The sequence below is a fragment of the Lacerta agilis genome, chromosome Z (assembly GCF_009819535.1).
Source record: "Lacerta agilis isolate rLacAgi1 chromosome Z, rLacAgi1.pri, whole genome shotgun sequence".
NCBI lineage: Eukaryota > Metazoa > Chordata > Lepidosauria > Squamata > Lacertidae > Lacerta > Lacerta agilis.
In genome coordinates this window covers 3,608,469-3,629,546 of record NC_046331.1, presented here as the reverse complement: position 1 = coordinate 3,629,546, position 21,078 = coordinate 3,608,469, and the positions used below count along the sequence as shown (strand labels likewise).

Below are 21,078 nucleotides of genomic sequence, written 5' to 3'. Positions count from 1 at the left end.
CGCATCTGGCCCATGGGCCGCACATTGCCAACCCCTGAGTTAGATAGTAAAATTCATTTTAAATTACCGTATATCGCGGCGTATAAGGCGACTCGGCGTATAAGACGACCCCCCAACTTTTAATGTGAAAAAACAGAGTTTGGGGTATACTCACCCAGCCCGGGATCCATGGCTGCTGAGGCGGCGGCAGCGGCGGGGAGAGCGTCCCCCGCGCCACACAGGAGATTTCCGCGCTTGCCGCCCAAGCGCACAGCGGCCCCCATGGCTGCTGAGGCGGCGGCAGCGACGAGAAGCTCCCCGTCGGCGCAAAGGAGGCCTCCGCGCTTCCCGCTGAAGCGCAGGACGGCCTCCACGGCTGCTGAGGCGTCGGCAGCGACGCCTGGGGCAGCGACGAGAAGCTCCCCGTCGCTGCAAAGGAGGCCTCCGCGCTTCCTGCTGAAGCGCAGGACGGCCTCCACGGCTGCTGAGGCGTCGGCAGCGACGCCTGGGGCAGCGACGAGAAGCTCCCCGTCGCTGCAAAGGAGGCCTCCGCGCTTCCCGCTGAAGCGCAGGACGGCCTCCACGGCTGCTGAGGCGTCGGCAGCGACGCATGGGGCAGCGACGAGAAGCTCCCCGTCGCCCCAAAGGAGGCCTCCGCGCTTCCTGCTGAAGCGCAGGACGGCCTCCACGGCTGCTGAGGCGTCGGCAGCGACGCCTGGGGCAGCGACGAGAAGCTCCCCGTCGCTGCAAAGGAGGCCTCCGCGCTTCCTGCTGAAGCGCAGGACGGCCTCCACGGCTGCTGAGGCGTCGGCAGCGACGCCTGGGGCAGCGACGAGAAGCTCCCCGTCGCTGCAAAGGAGGCCTCCGCGCTTCCTGCTGAAGCGCAGGACGGCCTCCACGGCTGCTGAGGCGTCGGCAGCGACGCCTGGGGCAGCGACGAGAAGCTCCCCGTCGCTGCAAAGGAGGCCTCCGCGCTTCCTGCTGAAGCGCAGGACGGCCTCCACAGCTGCTGAGGCGTCGGCAGCGACGCCTGGGGCAGCGACGAGAAGCTCCCCGTCGCTGCAAAGGAGGCCTCCGCGCTTCCTGCTGAAGCGCAGGACGGCCTCCACGGCTGCTGAGGCGTCGGCAGCGACGCCTGGGGCAGCGACGAGAAGCTCCCCGTCGCTGCAAAGGAGGCCTCCGCGCTTCCTGCTGAAGCGCAGGACGGCCTCCACGGCTGCTGAGGCGTCGGCAGCGACGCCTGGGGCAGCGACGAGAAGCTCCCCGTCGCTGCAAAGGAGGCCTCCGCGCTTCCTGCTGAAGCGCAGGACGGCCTCCACGGCTGCTGAGGCGTCGGCAGCGACGCCTGGGGCAGCGACGAGAAGCTCCCCGTCGCTGCAAAGGAGGCCTCCGCGCTTCCTGCTGAAGCGCAGGACGGCCTCCACGACTGCTGAGGCGTCGGCAGCGACGCCTGGGGCAGCGGGGAGAAGCTCCCCGTCGCCCCAAAGGAGGCCTCCGCGCTTCCTGCTGAAGCGCAGGACGGCCTCCACGGCTGCTGAGGCGTCGGCAGCGACGCCTGGGGCAGCGACGAGAAGCTCCCCGTCGCCGCAAAGGAGGCCTCCGCGCTTCCTGCTGAAGCGCAGGACGGCCTCCACGGCTGCTGAGGCGTCGGCAGCGACGCCTGGGGCAGTGGGGAGAACCTCCCCGCCGCGCTTGCCGCCCACGCCCAGCCCGGGCTCCATGGCGGCTGAGGCAGCGGTTGCGGCTGGAGCGCCGGGGAGAGGCTCCATGCAGCCAGTGGCGGGGCGGAACTCCGGGTCATGATGTTGCCGGCGTACAAGACGACCCCCGACTTCAGAGAAGATTTTTCGGGCTTAAAAAGTCGTCTTATACGCCGCGATATACGGTACTGTTTTAGGGGTTGTTTTTAAAAGTCTGGAACGGATTAATCCATTTGCATTACTTTCTATGGAAAGCGCGCCTTGGTTTTGGAATGCTTTGGTTTTGGAACGGACTTCCGGAACGGATTAAGAACCAAGGTACCACTGTACTGCTAGTAAGCCAGATGTCCAGCATCCTATATTTGTGTGTCTGGTTTTTCCCACCTAAGTGCAGAACCTGACATTTGTCCCTAGTGAAATTCATCTTGTTAACTTTAGCAAGTAGGCTGCCTCCTTCATCCTGCCCACTCTATCCCTCCCTGCACAGCCCCGCCACCCCTCCTTATTTCAGACACCATGATATATCACTATATTGCAATGGTTAGCTAGTAATATATCACAATGTTGAAAACCAGATATCACCCAACTCTACTGAGTGGAGAAGACATTTACAATGTAAGACCTCAGAGCCTCTGCCACTGAAACCAGGGTGTATAGGGGGTTAACAGTTTTCTCCTCCCCTCACATGAACACTCAAGTTTCTTCTTCCTTGAAGGAAGGAAGGAAGGAAGGCCCTTGGAGCGGCGTTTTCTGGTTGCAGAGAACAGAAGACAAACCCACGAAGCAGCAAGACTGGACTTAAACAAGGTTTTATTACAACAAACTTAGAGCAAGTAGATGTTGTCGCTTAGCAGGTAAATTCAACCTCTGACTGCTCCTTCAGCACAAACGGTAACTGCGCAACACGGAACTTAACAGAAACAGTTCTTAAAGCTACACACATATTTTCTGTTTCTTTGCAGAATGATTCCTAACACCCTCTCTCATTCAAACAGAAACAAAACAGTATTTTATATACAAAAACATATTTATACATCATGCACAACAATTCCTAATTTTGATACAAGTTGTGCATGCTTTTCAAACATTAGTGTTTTCGTAAATATATCAGCTACATTTTGCATACTCTTACAATATTTCAGCATTATCAGGTTTTGTTTAACATTTTTGCTTACATTTTGATATTTAATTTCCAAATGTTTTGATTTACTTTTAAACTGTTCAGATCCAGCCAAAGCAATTACAGCTTGATTATCTTCCCAAACCTGAACTGGATAATCACATTGCACACCTATATCATTGATGATCTGGACATAAAACTTAATTTCATTACACAACTCTGATAAAGCACAGTACGCAGCCTCTGTCAATGAAGTAGCTACAATTCCTTGCTTTTTAGATTTCCAACCTATGAGGGAATCACCAAACTGAAATACCATACCAGAAATGGATTTTCTATCAGGCAATTTTCCCAGTCACTATCAACATGACACTGAAATTTTGTAGATTTTGAAGAAGATAATCTTAAACAATAACAAATGTTTGTTTTAAATACCTGAAAACACGTTTTAAACCCTTCCATGCATTTTCAGTAGGACATCTTACTAATCTGCTAAGCAGTCCAACTGCATAACTCAAATCTGGTCTACTCCACAGTGAAATGTATAATAAACTTCCAACTACTGAGTGTTACGATTCTGGATTTACTGGTTCTGTGCATTCTTCTTCAATCTTGAGATACCCTACATCCATTGGGGTTTTTAATCCCTTACAATTTAGCATATTGTTTCTTTCAAGTAAATCTATTATATCTTTTTGACTCAACAAAAAACTTCCATTGGTTGTCTTTTGAATTTCCAAACCAAGGTAATTTTTAACTGCACCCAAATCTCTTATTTTAAATTCTTTTCTTAGTTGTTCTGCAAATTCTTTCACTTGTTTATCACTTTTTGTAGAATAAAGCAAATCATCAACATAAGATACACGTAACTCTAGTTTATCACCCTTTCCTTTGGTGTACAAGCAATTATCAGCTAAGCTTCTTTTAAAACCAATATTTTTGAGAACATTGTTAAGACACCCGTTCCAATTTCTAGCTGATTGTTTTGAGTCCATAGATTGCTTTATGTAACCTATATACTGAGCTTTGTTCACCTGCCTCAAAACCTGGTGCTTGATTCATAAAAATTTCTTCATGGAGATCTGCGTTAAGGTAAGCTGTTTCCACATCAAAATGATTTACTTTAAACCCACGTTGAGCTGCAATACCTAGCAATAAACGTACATTTTCACTCCTTGCAGTAGGAGAAAAAGTTTCATCAAATCTTTCACCTTTTCTTTGTGTAAAACCTCTTGCTACCAGCCTTGCTTTATATTTAGTACTACCATCTGCCAAATGTTTAATTTTATACACCCATTTGCAATCTACTGTCTTTTTACCTTCTGGCAATTTACCTTCTGGCAATGGTAAACACATTGTGTTCTGCTAAAGATTTCATTTCTGCTCTCATTGCATTTTTCCACTTTATTATTTCCTGCGGTGGCAACTTAAAAACCTCCTCATAATCACAAGGCTCCTTCTTCACACCAACAGTTTTAATTTCTTGTATAGTGAACCTTTCTGGAGGTACCCCCTTATTGCTCCTTTCTGATCTTCTAACTTGAACACTTTCTCCCTCTGAACTATCTTCCCCCTCTAAAACATCCTGCTCAGGAGAAATTGGAGAAGCTTTAGGAGAAGAGGTACTCTCATCCCCAGATTCTACATCACTACCACTTTCAGAACTATCTTTAATTTGTGGCTTTTCTTCCTTAGGCTGCACAAATTTAACTGTATCATCTGAGGTTAAAACAACTTCTGAATTCCCATGTAAAGGAGCCCAACCATCTTGCTCACAAAACTCTGCATGTCTTGATATTAAAACTCTGCCACGCCCTAGTGCAAAACGATATCCTTTTGACCAACTTTGATAACCAACAAATCTAAGTTTCTTTGCCTTGGGATCTCCTTTCCTTCTCTGTGCTTTTGGAATGTGCACCCAAGCCCAACATCCAAATGTTTTAACATGGTCCAAAAAAGGCTTTTTTCTATACAGCAAAAAAGGAGGGGTATTGTTTATAGCAGAATGAAACAATCTGTTCTGTATATAATTAGCACAGAGAACTGCCTCACCCCAGAACTTCCTGGAGAAGCCAGAATCACATAACATAGAATCTAGCATGGTTTGCAGTCTTTTACGTTCTGCAACAGAATTTTCTTCAGGCAAAAAGGGACATGATATTTGGTGATACATACCACTTTTTTTCAACCACAGTTGGAGGGCTTTAGACATAAACTTACCTCCTCTGTCACTGGCATACTTTGTAGGGAAACTGCCTTTCTATATAATTGACCCAATTTTTAATCAGTTGACCAGTTTCATTCTTGTGTTTTAGTAAGTATGCCCAAGTATAGCAACTATAACCATCCAAAAGAACCAAGAAAAACTTGGCTCCGCCCTCAGATTCTGCAAATGGCCCACAAAGGTCTGAATGTATTAAAGCAAATGGCCTTTTGCTAATTCTGTTACTGTCAGGATATGACCCCTGCTTACTTTTAGACTCTTTGCAATTATTGCAATCCAAAAAAACTGAACATTTTTTCATTTTAATCCCCTTACTTAGCTCTGGCATTTTTGCAATACTGTGGAAACTGGCTTGCCCCAAACGACGATGCCACAAATGCTGGCACTCATCATGCAAGGCTCTATTACAGGCATTAACACATGCCTCAGACTCACTTATTTGCTGATCTTTTAAAACAAATAAACCACTTTTTAGTGATGCTGTCACCACTTTTCCAGCTTTCTCTATTGTACAACTTGAACCAAAAAAGGTTACCTTAAACCCCTGTTTAACAAGACTTACAATTGAAAGCAAATTATTTTCTAAACTTGGCACATTGGTAAATTTGGTGTTTAAACAGTTAATATTCACACTACCCCTTGCAGCTGACACATGCACTGTTCCGTCAGCCAACACTACCTTTACCGATTCACAAGGTTGTTTTCTACAAGGGCTTGTGCAGACTTAACAAAAATGTTTGTTGCTGCTGAGTCTAGAATCCAGTCCTGTCTAACATCACGACTGGTGCTTCGAACCGCTACTGAAACATACTGGATTTGATTCTTCCTGTCTCCTTGCTTCCCAGAAAACGCAGGCCGCCCTTTTCTTGCATTCTCTCCCACAGACATAGTACACTGTCGTACTGAATGCTTGGTTGACCCACAACGATAGCATCTTCTAATTGTGAAAGCTGCTTCCTCTGCGTGCTCACCGACCTCTATATATTGTCGCTCATCAGCTGTATATCTTTTACTGGACCGACTGAACCGCCTCCCATTTCCGGAATTATGCTGAGGTATTGTCGCCTTCCTTTCTTGGCGTCTTTCCTCCTCATCAAGCAAACGCCCAGTTAAGAAATGCATAGTTAATTGACTTTCTGGAATTGCTTCCAGCGTCATCACTAAATTATCCCATGACTCAGGGAGTGAAGACAGCACAATATAAACTTTTCTCTGCTCAGAAAAATACTCCCCAAGTTCATTCAACTGTGAAAATAAATCACCCATTCTTTGAAGGTGTTTTGAAACACATTCACCCTCATTCAGTCTGGCACAGTATAGAGCTCTCATTAGAGTAATTTTGCTGCCAGCAGTATCTCTAATATGTATCTCTCTCAGTGCAGTCCAAATCTCACTCACTGTCTCAAGATCTTGCACATGAGATAACTGAGATTTCTCTAAACTCAAAATTATATTGGCATACGCTTTATCTTCCAGTCTTCAGTCAGCTTCATCTAACTCAGCATCCTCATCTTTTATAGAAGGTTTAACGACAACAGTCCAACATTGCTCTTTCTTTAAAAATGCTTGCATCTGTAAACTCCATGACATATAATTGGATTCTCCCAGTTTCTCTACTGGAAAATAGGAAACTCCCCCTTGAGCTTCAGCTCCAAGTCCAACCATGGCTCCACCCAGCCTTCACACAGGCAGCTGCTTGAGAAAAGGCTCAGTCGCTTCCAGTCTCTGGGTGTCTTTCCACGCTCTGTCTCTGCCCACACAAAACTGGACCCATGACCTTTTGGAGCGGTGTTTTCTGGTGGTAGAGAACAGAAGACAAACCCACGAAGCAGCAAGTCTGGACTTAAACAAGGTTTTGTTACAACAAACGTAGAGCAAGTAGATGTTGTCGCTTAGCAGGTAAATTCAAACTACAACTGCTCCTTCAGCACAAACGGTAACTGTGCAACACGGAACTTAACAGAAACAGTTCTTAAAGCTACACACATCTTTTCTGTTTCTTTGCAGAATGATTCCTAACAGAAAACCAGATATCACCCAACTCTACTGAGTGGAGAAGACATTTACAATGTAAGACCTCAGAGCCTCTGCCACTGAAGCCAGGGTGGACAGGGGGTTAACAGTTTTCTCCTGCCCTCACATGAACACTCAAGTTTCTTCTTCCTCGAAGGAAGAAAGGCCCTGATCAGTGGGGTGGGCCATAACTCTGAAGAAAAACCAGAGAAAGAAAATCACAAAGGACCCATTTCACCACAGGAGAGGAGTGAGCAGCCTTAACACACACACCCTTACAAAACTGGGAGAGTGTGATCCCACTGCAGATTTAAATAAAGCGAGACCATTGAAAAAGGAGCCCGAGGCCATGGTGTGGCAGCATCTCATCCCATCCTCTTGCTGCCGTTGGGCAGCTGGCCTAGACCTTAGAGGAAGCCTGGATGAAATAGCAGGAAAACTGGGAGTGCCGCTACATCTAGAAAATGGCTGAAGGAGGCCTCAGAGCACCCCTCCTACTCAAGGGGGTGCTATGAATTGGGCATGCACTGGCACTGTTTGGAGAGAGGGTTGCTAAGTCTCATTGGCAATCAGTTCCCCTTTCCCTGGTTTCCTAGGCTTTCAACTGCACCACGTTGCATGCCCTCTGCCCCCATTAGCTGAGAAAGCCAAAAGGCACACGGCTTTATCCGCTAAGGAGAGTCTACAGAAGGCAATAGGATCCTGCCCAACCTTCTGCTTGTCCCAGAGACAAGTGGAGCTACCTCATGAGGTCAATGTGACTGCAGCTTGAGCAGAGCTGCATCACTGCCTCACCTCTCTTCTGAACAGCTCCACAGAGTAGGGGACGTTCCCACCACCCTGTGAAAGCAGGAAGTGCATACCACTGCTGGTTAAGGGGCCTGGGGCAATTCCAGGTTACCTTCCCCTGAGCGCTGTTCCGTGGCAATCTTCGCCCCACCCCACTTCTTCTGTGCAAATAGACTCAATGAAAGTGGTGATGAAAATAGGAAAACAAAAAATAGAAGAAAAAATTCCTTTGCTCTCATGAGCAGCAAAGAAGAGCTGGCTCTTCCCATTGGAGATAAAGACTGGCAATTACAGTAAGATTTCCTTCCCTTCCAGGTGGTCAGCATCACCCAGCCACCCAGGGTGCTGAGGTAACCCAGTCAGACTGGCGGCATATAAATAATAAAGTGTTGTTGTTGTTAGTCAATCAATCAGTGCTGACTCTTCCTCCAGGAGGAGTTAAGCCTTTCCTGTATGCTCCACTCCTCTGCTGACCAAGAATCATGATTGAGGGGAACAAGACACTGAGGACTTTATCAGTGACTGCACCCAAATTATGGAACACTTCATTCCATTCCTCCTCCCTTGCTGTTTTTTGCCAAAATTTTGTTTTCTTCCAGCAAGATAGTATTGTATGTGATAATGTTTTCATGTGTTGGTTTTAACTGCTGAACCACACTTCTTGGTCCTTTGTTTTATATATTGTTTATATACATTTGTATTTTTTGTAAGCCAACCTGGGTAGTGCTTTTGCACCAGAAGGGTAGGATACAAATGTTTTGATATAAGTTTATTGCTCTAGTCAAAGGCTATGACGAATCTGCAGCAACAGCATCAATAAAACAATACCGATCCATATTATGAGCCAACATCCATGAGGTAAGAGCAAGGCTACCAGACACACAAACAAGCAAAGCAAACCCAACTTGATTTCAAATTCAACCTCTGAATCACCACAACTATTTACAGTTATTTTATCAATCCTTTTTTTGCAGATTTCTTTAACAGCTAAGCCAACTGACTTTAAAACTATTCAAAATAAAAACAAATTAAAATAGATTGCGGGGTTCAAGTACAGTCTTACTCATCACCATCTTCAACCAGAAAGTCTACAAATGCTTTAATGAATGAATGAATAAATTATATCTCATTTGCAGAAACAAGTTATAAGAGATTTTTAAAATACCTACAATTCGGTAGATGTCTTCATTGGGACCATCAAATTTCTGCTGCATGCGCTCTTCCAGGTAATATATGCGCAGTTTCAGGTTGAAATTCTCTTTTCGCAGCTCAATTATTTGCTATAACAAAAGAGAAATACCATGTGACAGGTATACTGTACCAATCCAGCAATATCATGGGAACAGGATGGAAACAAATGCTCTCGAGTTTATCCTGGAATATATAACAGTGCTGGGGAAAAACACAGTCAGCCTACGGGCCACATTGCCTCCTAGGCAGCCTCCTGAGGGAAACATGCTAGTGGTGGACAGAGCAACAAATGTTCATTTTACCTTTGTTCAGCAGGCAAATTTCTATAGACACTCATACACTTCTCTGTTTTGCATTCAGACAAGTAACAGGCAGCGCCACTGTTGAGTGTTGCCTGGGGAGAGGAAGCATGCTAAGATGGGAGCATGGCCAGGGAAGAGTTCCCAAGGGCCTCAGAGAGAGGCCTGGAGGGCCTCATTTGGCCCCTGAGCTTGAGGTCTCCAACCCTGCTAAAGTGAGTGTACCAGAAACAATGTTACACAACCATATTAAAAACAGTATAAATGAAAAGATTTGGGGATCTCACCAATTCAGCTGCTCCACAAAAATAACTTTGAGAGGTTTCTTTGGAGATTAAACTAATCAATGAATTCTGTGTCATTATGAGCACACAAAAACTTAATTCATCATTAGCTCATGCACACACAAAAAACTCACTGTAACATGGGCCTCTCAAACAAGCAACTTCCTGCAACCAACACTGTGCTCCTACAGACATTTATTTGCCCCAAACAGAAACACCTACAATTAGTGCTATTTTTCTAGAAAAAGAGGTGCTGCAACTCACCATAAACACCTCCCTCATTCTCTTATAATGGCAATGGTGCCCATCTGAGAGGTGCTGAAACTGAGTTCCTGTGCGTTCCCCCTGAAAGAAGCCCTGCCTACAAAGCAAACTCTTACACAAATATGTGTGAGAGAGAACTAAAAAGATGAGAATTTTGGGGCACATTGCCCAAGCAGTCTCACATATGAAAGAGAAGCTGATACTGTTTCCTATGTGTTGAATTTTAGAGCAAGGGGTGTTTTTCAAGGGTTCCCATTGGAGTAGAATGCCCCCAAGCTTCTGGACATCTGGCATCACACAGATCCCCATGCTGCAGGTCTCATTTTCAATGCTTTGTTTAAACCAACAGCAAGAGTCCTATCCAAACAGCAGGAGAAACTCCTGCTGTTTCTTACCTTTCACCCTGCACAAATGGGAGAGCACTCTGCTGCTTCTCCTCAAAGTCCCTTGTTCATGCCAATGGGATGTGGGAGAGGGGATTGGTGATAGTCATAAATAATGGTTAGCTACTAAGTCAACATATTTTATAGTCCTTTAAAAATGTTGAGAAAGAACAAATTGGACTTGTGACTAAACACTGCAGTGTGGACTGCTCCTATTCTGGATTCCAGCCAGCCATTCCTTCTTACAGAAGGCACCATTCCATTTCTCCTCCCCTTCTGGTTTTCCGCCTGCTCTCCCCAAGAGGTAGTCAGCATTCTGTGGCAACCACTAAGCATGCTTGCAGGGTTCCTAGAGTTTTCTTTTTCTACCTATACAAATTTCAGTGTTCCCAAAAGCCTACTTACGTGCATGGATGACACTGCTTTGACTGCAAAATGGATACATACTTGGAAAGTGGCACACAGAACAGTGTTTGTGGTACGAAACTGGCAGAACCATTTTAGCCCAAAACAGACGATTCTCAATGGGACGAGAGAGAGAGGGGACAGGTAAATATATCTTCCTCTGAAGATTTTAAACATCAACTGCTTGCAGAAAAAAGGCAAACACAGTACCCTGAGGATAGCCTGCTGTCCCAGTGTCCTTCATTGCTTGAGACTTAACCTTAACCCCCAATGAAGGAGGTTAAAATAACAGAATATTGTATTAGAGGGAAAAGAAAAACCTTTAATTTTTTTTCAAAAGAACAAGTTTCAAACATCCATCCAAATAAAGCAATTGTCCCATATCCCTGCTGTCTGCCAGATGCTTTCCAAATGGAGAAATCTAATATGTTACTAATAAAATATTGATGCCCATGCCTCTGTATAATGAAAGGCTTAAGAGTGGGTATAGAAGTTACAAGCAATCTTGCTTAAGACACACACACACACACACACACACCCCAAATTCAAATGGGGCTTGGGGTGCAAACCAAACCCCAGGAGCTGATCAGTGCAGCTTAACCAAGTAAAAGAGCCACTGCCACATTTGCAGGCCTCCTGCACAGGGCAGAAGGGTAAACAAATCACCACACAAACCTGAATACTGCACAGCAACAGGGTTGGCTTAGGATCCAAAGGATCAGCCCCTCCCCAGAAGGGCCCATATTGGGGCTCTCCGCTGGTGGTACATATGTCTCTGGTTGCACTTCCTCAGTGGACAAGCAGGTCTGGGCTTAGACAAATTCAACCACCACCACCCAGCCCAGCAAGGGATAACTTCTGTGTAAGATTGACAGGAAAGTGATGGTAACCCTTGTAAGACCTTGCTTATACGCTGAACTCAATGCAACCCTGAAGTAAACTCAGTTGTAAATTTTCAAAACCAGTAGATACTCTTAATTACCCAGAAACATTTCTGCCCACATAAATATGCATCTAATTTTTTTCTATACTTATTTGTGAAATCATCTACAAATACAAGCTGTATTTTCCCAGTACTGAAACTACGTTTGTAGATTAACTTAATATGTATGCAAGAGCACAGCAGAAGCTGCATGTGCAATATGGGGGAAGAATGGAGGACATTAGGTTATTGCTTAGTCCCTTAACAGCACATTTGTAAATCCCCTTTCCCTCAGTATATTCTGAACATCAAATGGTCTGCTTCAACCTACACACTTCACTGGGTGGCCAAAAGTCATTCACTCACATTTTCAAAGTCCTTCATGCTCCGTGCTCTAGTTGGTGACACTGTGTCTTCCGCCACATCTGGTGATGCTACATGTTTCAAAAGACAAAGTTTATTCAGATTCCAGTAAAATTTAACTTTTCAGCATTGTGCATACATCACCTTCAGTTAAAAAAGAAGAGAAACTGAAAAAGAAGTAGGTAGTCAGAGAGAGGATGGCAGCAACATCAAATTCCAGTATTTGTAAGGGCTTTATTCTTTTAACAAGTTAACCAGGATCTGAAAAGATACTTCAGGTGCTTAGGCATACTCAGAAAGCTTTAGTGACTATTTTTCTTTTCTTTGTCACATCACAAACTGTTTCTGAAACACCTTCATTGCCCAAATTGAAAAGGCAGTTTGCTATATAGGATGGAGACAGGGTGATATTTGAGAAACAAAACACAAATTTCCCTTGGGCTGACAGAAATACTTGTGTGGTTTCTCAATTTCCTTGCCAGAATTATTCACCTGGGTTATGTGACAAGCTACAAAGTGAATAAACTATCAAATCCTGCAGCTGCACAACAGTAATACAGAAGGTGCACCCATCTCTCAACAGCTCCTACATGGTTACCTGAGATTTGCCTTAACAAGATATTAGACAGAACAGGGGTTGGGAGTGTATTATGGCCATATTCTCTCATGGACAACATTACCAAGGGTGTGGGTTTCATGTGTCTGTGGTGGGCACAACCAGAAGCAAAAGTGGACAAAACAACAAGTGTGACTAACTTTTCTTTTAAAAGACACATTCTAGCAACACAAAAGCCAGAGGTTCTTATAGCACACACACTGCTACCCCACATCCCATATCCCTCTCTATCCAGGAAAGCAAGAAGCATTACCACCACTGAAGAACATGTTCCATCCTAGCAAAACCACTGAAACTGAAAGAGTGCAGAACAGGGCTGTTGAGGGTCACAAAAGTCAGACAGGGAGGCCTGGAGGGCTATATTTGGCATGGAATGAAGTACTAGACCAGTATTTCCCAAAGTGGGCAATACCTCCCCCTGGAGGGTGCTGGAACAATCCAGGGGGACAGTAGTAGTCTTGGACGCAATTGGGGGGCGTTGAATAAGGGGGCAGTGGAAGCATAAAGAGAGAATAAAATTTTGAAAAACTCTATGTACATGTTTCATCTGTTTTATAATAGTGCTTACCGCCAGGTCGGGCACCGTTGCAAGATGGTGACAACGCCTCCCCTGGCGGTCATGCTGGAGGCAAGAGGTTTCCCAGGCTCAGGTAAACCCTTTTCGCCTTCACCCAGGCCTGAGAAGTGGATCACAGCTGGCATGCCTATTTGCCTGCATCTTCCTGTTTGTTCAGCTAAAGAAGGTAGATTTCGGGGGCGGGGGTGGGGGGTGCTGAGTAAAAAATTTTCTGAAAATTATTTTTCCTGAAAAGGAGACAGTAGGCCAAATATGTCAGGGAACCTCTGTAGTACACTACCATCACTGGGCTTAGCAATTGCATAGAAGGAACTGAAATGCACCAAAATCTGTACAATGGTGCCCCGCTAGACGAAAATAATTCGTTCTGCGAGTATTTTCGTCTAGCGGGTTTTTCGTCTAGCGAAGCAGCAATGCAAACCGCAGTTTTCGCTAGACGAAAAAGAAAAAAAAAATTGTCTTGCGAGGCACCCTTCCGCTAGACGAATGCCTTCATCTAGCAAGTTTTTCATCTAGCGAGGCATTCGTCTAGCGGGGCACCACTGTATTTGAAATTTCTTTCCCATCCCAGGTTTTGCTTTCTATACACACAGACCTAATCAATGGATTAAAAAAAGAGAAGAGAAGTGGCATTCCTATAGCTTTACCTCCATCACCTCCCAGACGAATTCGGACTTCATCCCCCGATACATCAAAAAGTTTGGCCATATTCACACTAGGAAGAAGCAGGAGAATTCATTTGTGGAAAGCTTTTAGAAGTCAGATTCATCAATGCAATATCTCTCACATGTACATTTCCCAAATTATTTGGGATCACTCAAAATCATACATAAAACAGGAACACAAGAAGCTGCCTTGTAGCAAGAAATGCAGGGCAGAATATTTCCCCAGTGTTTTATTTTTTCACAGAAAATTTTGTTCCCAAAGTTCACTTGAAGAAGTGTGCATGCACACGAAAGCTCATACCAAGAACAAACTTAGTTTGTCTCTAAGGTGCTACTGGAAGGATTTTTTGATTTTACATTTACAAATATAATATTTGGGAAGCTTGGCAGTTTGAAAATTTTCATGTTTCTTTACTTAAATACAAGCAAAATAAGCATGCTAAATTAGAACACTCTCTAGGGCACCAGAAATTTTCCCAGTGCAAATACAGTTTTCTTTGTCCAACATTCATTGGGGGGGGGGGGAATTCAGAAAACTCACATCACTGCTTGTGCAAAGCAAGACTTGTGACAGGAAATCTCAACTTGATTGCAAGAAGGTGCTCTTGAGTCGCAAAAAAAAGCAGCTGGCAGCCGGTTAGTTTGAACACTGTTCACACTTACTGGTATTTTGGAGTACAGCACCAAGTTTTTGTGAGAGTGCCTTTCCAGTTCCAAGTGATATTATTGGCAACCTGCTTAAGAATACTGTGCACCAAAAGGAAGCAACAGTCATGGCACATCATAGAGTGCAAGGTGCTTCAAGAAGCATGTGAGTTGGAGAGGTCCAGTCAGTTCCTTTTGTCTAGATATGTTTCCAATTTAAAGTAGGTATCTGGACCACATGGCTATTGCATCACATGTTCTTAGTGCACTACGACAGAGGATGAGATGGTTGGACAGTGTTCTTGAAGCTACTAACATGAGTTTGGCCAAACTGCGAGGCAGTGAAGGATAGGCGTGCCTGGCGTGCTCTGGTCCATGGGGTCACGAAGAGTCGGACAAGACTGAACGACTGAACAACAACAACAATGTAATTGCTTGAGAAATAACAGACAAGGACTGTCCTGCCTCTGCCCTTTCTGGAGGCATCTACTATAACCAAGGTTGGAAACTTGATGCTGGGTAGGCCTTTGGTCCAATTGAACAGGGCTCTCTTTACATTCGTTAAGATTAAACCCAATATAGCTAGAGTTGCCACCTCTCAATAAAAATCATACAAAGAGTCACCCCCCCCCCCAGACCTGCTCCCACTTCTGGAAAAGAGGGTTATATCCCTCTCCACCCACCAAACCATCTTTGGTAGCACACACCTCACACATCCACTTCTCCAGTAGCAAAAATACAATAGTGGTGATAATGAATTCAACAACTAACCACTGATGTGTGGGTGTGTGATAATAAAAAAACCAGTGGGAGAAAAAGATGGTTTTCCAAGAGGGGTCTTAACAAAAGGCATTAAGGGTCACCAGCCACAGGTAACACCAAAGGGGGGGGGGTGCAGTGGCCCTGAATGCCTTCTGTCAAGCTCCCTCCCCACTTGGAAAACCATTATTTTCATCCCACTAAAGGGGGAGGGGCATTAAAACCAAGGTGGATTTGATTTGCATCAATTTGATTTAAAACACTAGTCAGTAAGACTTGATTTAAATCATTTTTTTACAGAAAGATTATTCTTACTGGTATAATCTTAGTATTTACAACCAGATGAAGGTTTCATTTTTGAAATAATAAATTTTCAGGGTAGTTTTTACAGTTACATCAATGAGAAATTACTGGTTTGGTTATACTATTAGAAATACATAGATAATTATGAAATTATTGTGAGGTTTAATAAGTTAACTGTTTATATTTGGACAACTTTTCTGCTGTACAGTACTTTATTGGAAGGAGAAAAATAATCATTTCCTTAGTAACAATTTATTTAACTAAAACAATAAGATATGCATATGCATCCATGTTTGTTAACTGATGTGATTAAACATTTTTTTTAAAAAAAAACCTCAGACTGAGTTTTAGCACACATGAAAAACTTAAAACAAATCCTTATTTCCTGATGAATATCCTTTGGACTATACTGTAACTTAAATAGAAAACTACCTTTAGAAAAACTTTTTTTCCTCCAAAAGCATTTTATTTTTAAAATCCAATTTTAATTTTTTTAAAAATCCGATTTTAATTTTTTAAAAATCATTTTTGTCCACCCTGGTTAAAACACACACACATTCCTTCTGTCGGTCAACCCCCCACCTCTTGGAATATTTTTTTCCTCCCATACCGGGCGGGGGGGGGGGGTATTAAATCTCTCTCTCTCTCTCTCTCTCTCTCTCTCTCTCACACACACACACACACACACACACATACACACCTCTCTTTGCACGCCGGCGCAAACACACCACGGGTAGTGAAGAGTTAGAATTAAACTCCAAGTCGCCCTCGTCCTCCTCCACCCCCCCTCCACCCCTCCCTCCCTCCATCTAACGGTTCTAACGGTCTCCGCCTCCCCAGCAAAGGTACCTGCCGCTGAACTCCAAGGGCAAGGTGGGATCTTCCCCCGGCAGCGAGTCCATAGCTGGAAACACGGGAGAGAGGTGAGGAGGGGCGAGCAGGCGAGAGGCTGGTGCGACTTCCCCAGCGGCGACCCGGGCTGTTATTGTCCGAGTTTGGCGGCTGGCTCGGAATTCAAACGGCCTCAGCGGCCCCCACCCCCGCCGCCACCCCCACCCCCGCCGCCATCTTGATGAAGCCGCAAGAGGCGCCCTGGCAAAAGCTGCGCAGTTAATCCTATGGCCTGCCGCCATCTTTCCTGCCTACCTCCATTGAGAGAGAGGGAGTTTTGAGCGCCATCTTTGTTAAGGGAAATATGTGGCACGTCGCAGTCGATAGGCGGGTGAATGCAAAAGCGGGGGGGTGGGGTTGGGGGGGGCGGAAGCTGAGCCGTCATATTTGTTCCGGGTACGCGGCGCATGCCAGCAAGAAGGGAAGACACGGATACGGGCATTTTTTTCTCCAGGAAGAGGCGCGGCATGTGGGGGGTGGGGGGTGGGGGGTGGGAGGGGTGGTTGAGGCAATCTGGTCCTGTGAAGAAGGAGGAGAGGAAATAAAAGCGGGAAAGATGATTTTTCTCTCCTGCCGAAGCAATACATTCAAAATATATTTAATTAGAATTGTAGATTTGGGAGGGGTTCCGGTGGTCATCTAGTCCAACCGCCTGCAATGCAGGAATCTTAACTAAAGCATCCATGACAGTTGGCCTTCAAGGAAGGAGAGCCCAGCACCTCTTGTGGGAGTATGTTCCACTTTCGAACAGCTCTTAACCTCAGAAAGTTATTCCAGATGTCCAACACCCTAACCACTACACAATACTACCAGTTCTCTGTTTCTTAATAATTAAAAATACTGATCACAATGCTCAAGTCCCCAAGTAACCTTTCTTAATAATAATAATAATAATTTTATTATTATTTAAACCCCACCAATCTTAAAACAAGATGTCACCATACAAATCATTAACTCAGTTACGTAGTTCTCTTTCACTAAGCAAAGGCAGAAGTGTAATTAATATTAAAGATTTTTGGGGTTACAAAAGTACATGCATTGTCTCTATTTTCAGGTCGTAGAGTCTTTCCTACAAATACGTTACATGAGACATTATACATTATAAGGTTGGGAGTGAAGGGGGGAGTGGTAAACTTACATTCTTTTACTTCAGGCACGTCCAACAGGTAGGTCGTGATCTACCGGTAGATCACTGGATGTCTGTGGTAGATCACTGGTAGATCACTGGCTCCCTCCAAAGAAGCTCAACAACTTTGGCTCCTGAAATAAATAATTATGCCCCTAAAGGGGGTACCTAGCCTCATAAGGAGGATCGGACCCTCGGAAGGAGCATAGCTGTGAAGGCTGTGTAGCAGTCGGGAATGACAGAGACCGCACCAGGAATTTCAAAGCAAAGTCTGATCTTTATTTTTAAAAGAAAGCTGTTGCAACAGGGTTCCTGCTCATGCAGCAAGGATGGAGTGAGAACCTTGAACAAAAGAACTGCTTTTACTTACCAGTATATACCTTTTCATTTCCATACAGATCAATGATACAGAAAAAACGACAGAGATGGCACAAAGAGAGTATTAACATAAGGTAAGTTGTTGTTGTTGTTGTTCAGTCGTTCAGTCGTGTCCGACTCTTCGTGACCCCATGGACCAGAGCACGCCAGGCACGCCTATCCTTCACTGCCTCTCGCAGTTTGGCCAAACTCATGTTAGTAGCTTCGAGAACACTGTCCAACCATCTCATCCTCTGTCGTCCCCTTCTCCTTGTGCCCTCCATCTTTCCCAACATCAGGGTCTTTTCCAGGGAGTCTTCTCTTCTCATGAGGTGGCCAAAGTACTGGAGCCTCAACTTCAGAATCTGTCCTTCTAGTGAGCACTCAGGGCTGATTTCTTTGAGAATGGATAGGTTTGATCTTCTTGCAGTCCATGGGACTCTCAAGAGTCTCCTCCAGCACCATAATTCAAAAGCATCAATTCTTCGGCGATCAGCCTTCTTTATGGTCCAGCTCTCACTTCCGTACATTACTACTGGGAAAACCATAGCTTTAACTATACGGACCTTTGTCGGCAAGGTGATGTCTTTGCTTTTTAAGATGCTGTCTAGGTTTGTCATTGCTTTTCTCCCAAGAAGCAGGCGTCTTCTAATTTCGTGACTGCTGTCACCATCTGCAGTGATCGTGGAACCCAAAGACAACAGTCAAGAAGGTAAGTAGGATGTTGTAAGATCTTGGGTGGTGTCAAATGTACTGTACATTCTGGCGTATAAGACTACTTTTTAATCCAGGAAAATCTTCTCAAAAGTCAGGGGTCGTCTTATACGCCGGGTGGAGAATCTGTGGTCAAGTATATCTCAAACTATATATTTTAACTGGAAAAGTTGGGGGTCGTCTTATACGCACAGTCATCTTATACGCTGGAATATACGGTAGATGTCTGCTTTGGGTAGGGAACAAAAGGTGTTGAGTGGTTTTTCATAAATGCAGAATGTAAACACACATACATAAACCATATGTTTGAAATAGTACAGGAGAGCAATCCTGAAGCCCTCTTGATTCTTAACTATTTCCTCTGCAGAATTAAATATCTTGGAGAAATCTTTCTCCATCCTCCAGTATAAGCCCATTGAAATAAATGGGCATGACTATTTATTTTATTTATTAAATTTATATACGTGGTATGACTATACTACCGCATAATTACTTACAGGAATAGGCGGAGGATTTCCTCCCACAGCCTTAAGGTGACCTTAAGGTGTTACCTACTACTTTTAGTTTAAATGGCCACTGTTAAAAAGTAAAGGCAAAGGGACCCCGACCATTAGGTCCAGTTGCGGACGACGCTGGGGTTGCAGCGCTCATCTCGCTTTATTGGCTGAGGGAACCAGCATATAGCTTCCAGGTCATGTGGCGCACAGAAGTACTGTTTACCTTCTCACTGGAGCTGTACCTATTTATCTACTTGCACTTTGACGTGCTTTCGAACTGCTAGGTGGGCAGGAGCAGGGACCGAGCAACGGGATCTCACCCCATCGCGGGGATTCAAACCGCCAACCTTCTGATCGGCAAGCCCTTGGCTCCATGGTTTAACCCACAGCGCCACCCGCGTCCCACTTCTACTTTTTTACATTTCACTTCCTTGTAAGCTAACTGCTTACAATCCCCACATATACCCTCAGTGAAATGCAGGGTGGAGTGTGTGTGTTGCAGATTCAAGTAGTGTGCATGCATGCACAGAAATTCCTGCACAGGGACACAAAATGTCACTGCATTCATCCAGCACCAGCACACCTCACAGGTTTCTAGCCAGATAGTAAATAGTGGTGGGTGTGGAGTGGGAGGTACACAATATTATCTCAGTTCTCATCTGTGAAGTGTTGGGGCATAATGGGAGGATGGCCTTTCCCTGCAGCATGTGGAATGGATCCTTTGTTTGAGCGGTCTGTCCTTTGATTAGCAGGGCAGTTACACAACTTTAAACTCTGGATGTTCTGGCCTTGCACCCCACCCCTCCTTTAGATGGTAATTCACTGATTTCAAAATGCAGTGTCTTCAAAGCCCATGACACCTTAGGTAAAGGCTGTTCTACAATTGGAGTGTTCGCAGGGAAGTGTTTCCAAGTTGTCAGTGTTTATACTACATTTTTAGATTTGCCTTAAGACAGTCTTTAAACCTTTCCATTTTTAAGTTCAGCATAGAGCAGTTGCATCAGAAGATGATAATCAGGCGTCTGAACAACATGACCAGTCCAATGAAGTTGATGTTAAAGAATCATTGCTTCGACACTGGTGATCTTTGCTTCTTCCAGTACACTTGCATTAGTTTGTCTGTTATCCCAAGACGACACACACACACACACACACACACACAGATGCTTCTCCCAGGCAAGGCATTATCACAATTAAGGACCAAATGGAGAGCTTGGAGGACCAGGGGCGTCGCTGGGGAGGGGCGGTACACCCCCAGTGTCAGGGTGACAAGCGGCGGGTGGGGGTGACAAGCGGCGGCCCCTCCCGCCACTCCCACGCACCGCCGCTCCCTCTGTCACCCCGGGAGCAGCAGCGCTGCAAGGACGGGGTGCTCGCTCGGCCGAGCGAGCACCCCGTCCGTGCAGCGCTGCTCCTCCCGGGGTGACCGGTGGTGCATGGGGAGTGGTGGGAGGGGCCGCCGCTTGTCACCCCCACGCACCGCTGCTCGCTCCGTCGCCGTGGGAGCAGCAGTGCACAGTGTGTGCGGTGCTGCTGCTCCCGGGGCGACGGAACGAACAGCGGCAAAAGGGAAAGGGGGGAGCAAACGGGCGCTTCCCCCCCCTTTCGGCCACTTAAACACGCCTGTTTGCTTCTCCCCCTCCCCCTTTCGGACACCCCTTTCGGCGCTGGCTGGGCTGCGGAGCCAAAAGGGGCGGCCGAAAGGGGGGGGAGAAGCAAACAGGGGGGGGAGCGCCCGTTTGCTCCCCCCCTTTCCCTTTTGGACGCTTCTTTCGGCGCTGGCTGGGCTGCGCCTCTGCAGCCCAGCTGGCACCGAAAGAAGCGACCGAAAGGGGAGAAAAGCGCCCGTTTCCTTCCCCCCCCCCTTTTCACTTTCGGACGAAAGGGAAAAGGGGGGGAAGCAACCTGGCGCTTTTCTCCCCTTTCGGACGCTTCTTTCAATGCTGGCTGGGCTGCAGAGCCGCAGCCCAGCCAGCACCGAAAGAAGCGTCC

At 45.6% G+C, this 21,078-nt stretch overlaps 1 protein-coding gene across 1 annotated transcript in view; it reads right to left on the bottom strand.

Annotated features, from left to right (window-relative positions):
* CDK5RAP2 (CDK5 regulatory subunit associated protein 2) overlaps positions 1-16,528 on the bottom strand; it is a 144,501-nt gene extending 127,973 nt beyond the window's left edge. The window contains exons 1-4 of the mRNA XM_033138209.1: positions 16,351-16,528; positions 13,777-13,844; positions 11,940-12,007; positions 8,995-9,105 (exon numbers count right to left, since the gene is read on the bottom strand). Coding sequence (XP_032994100.1) covers positions 8,995-9,105; positions 11,940-12,007; positions 13,777-13,844; positions 16,351-16,403 — 300 coding nt within the window. The 5' untranslated portion in view covers positions 16,404-16,528. The remainder of the gene's footprint in view (positions 1-8,994; positions 9,106-11,939; positions 12,008-13,776; positions 13,845-16,350) is intronic.
* Positions 16,529-21,078: the final 4,550 nt, after the last annotated feature.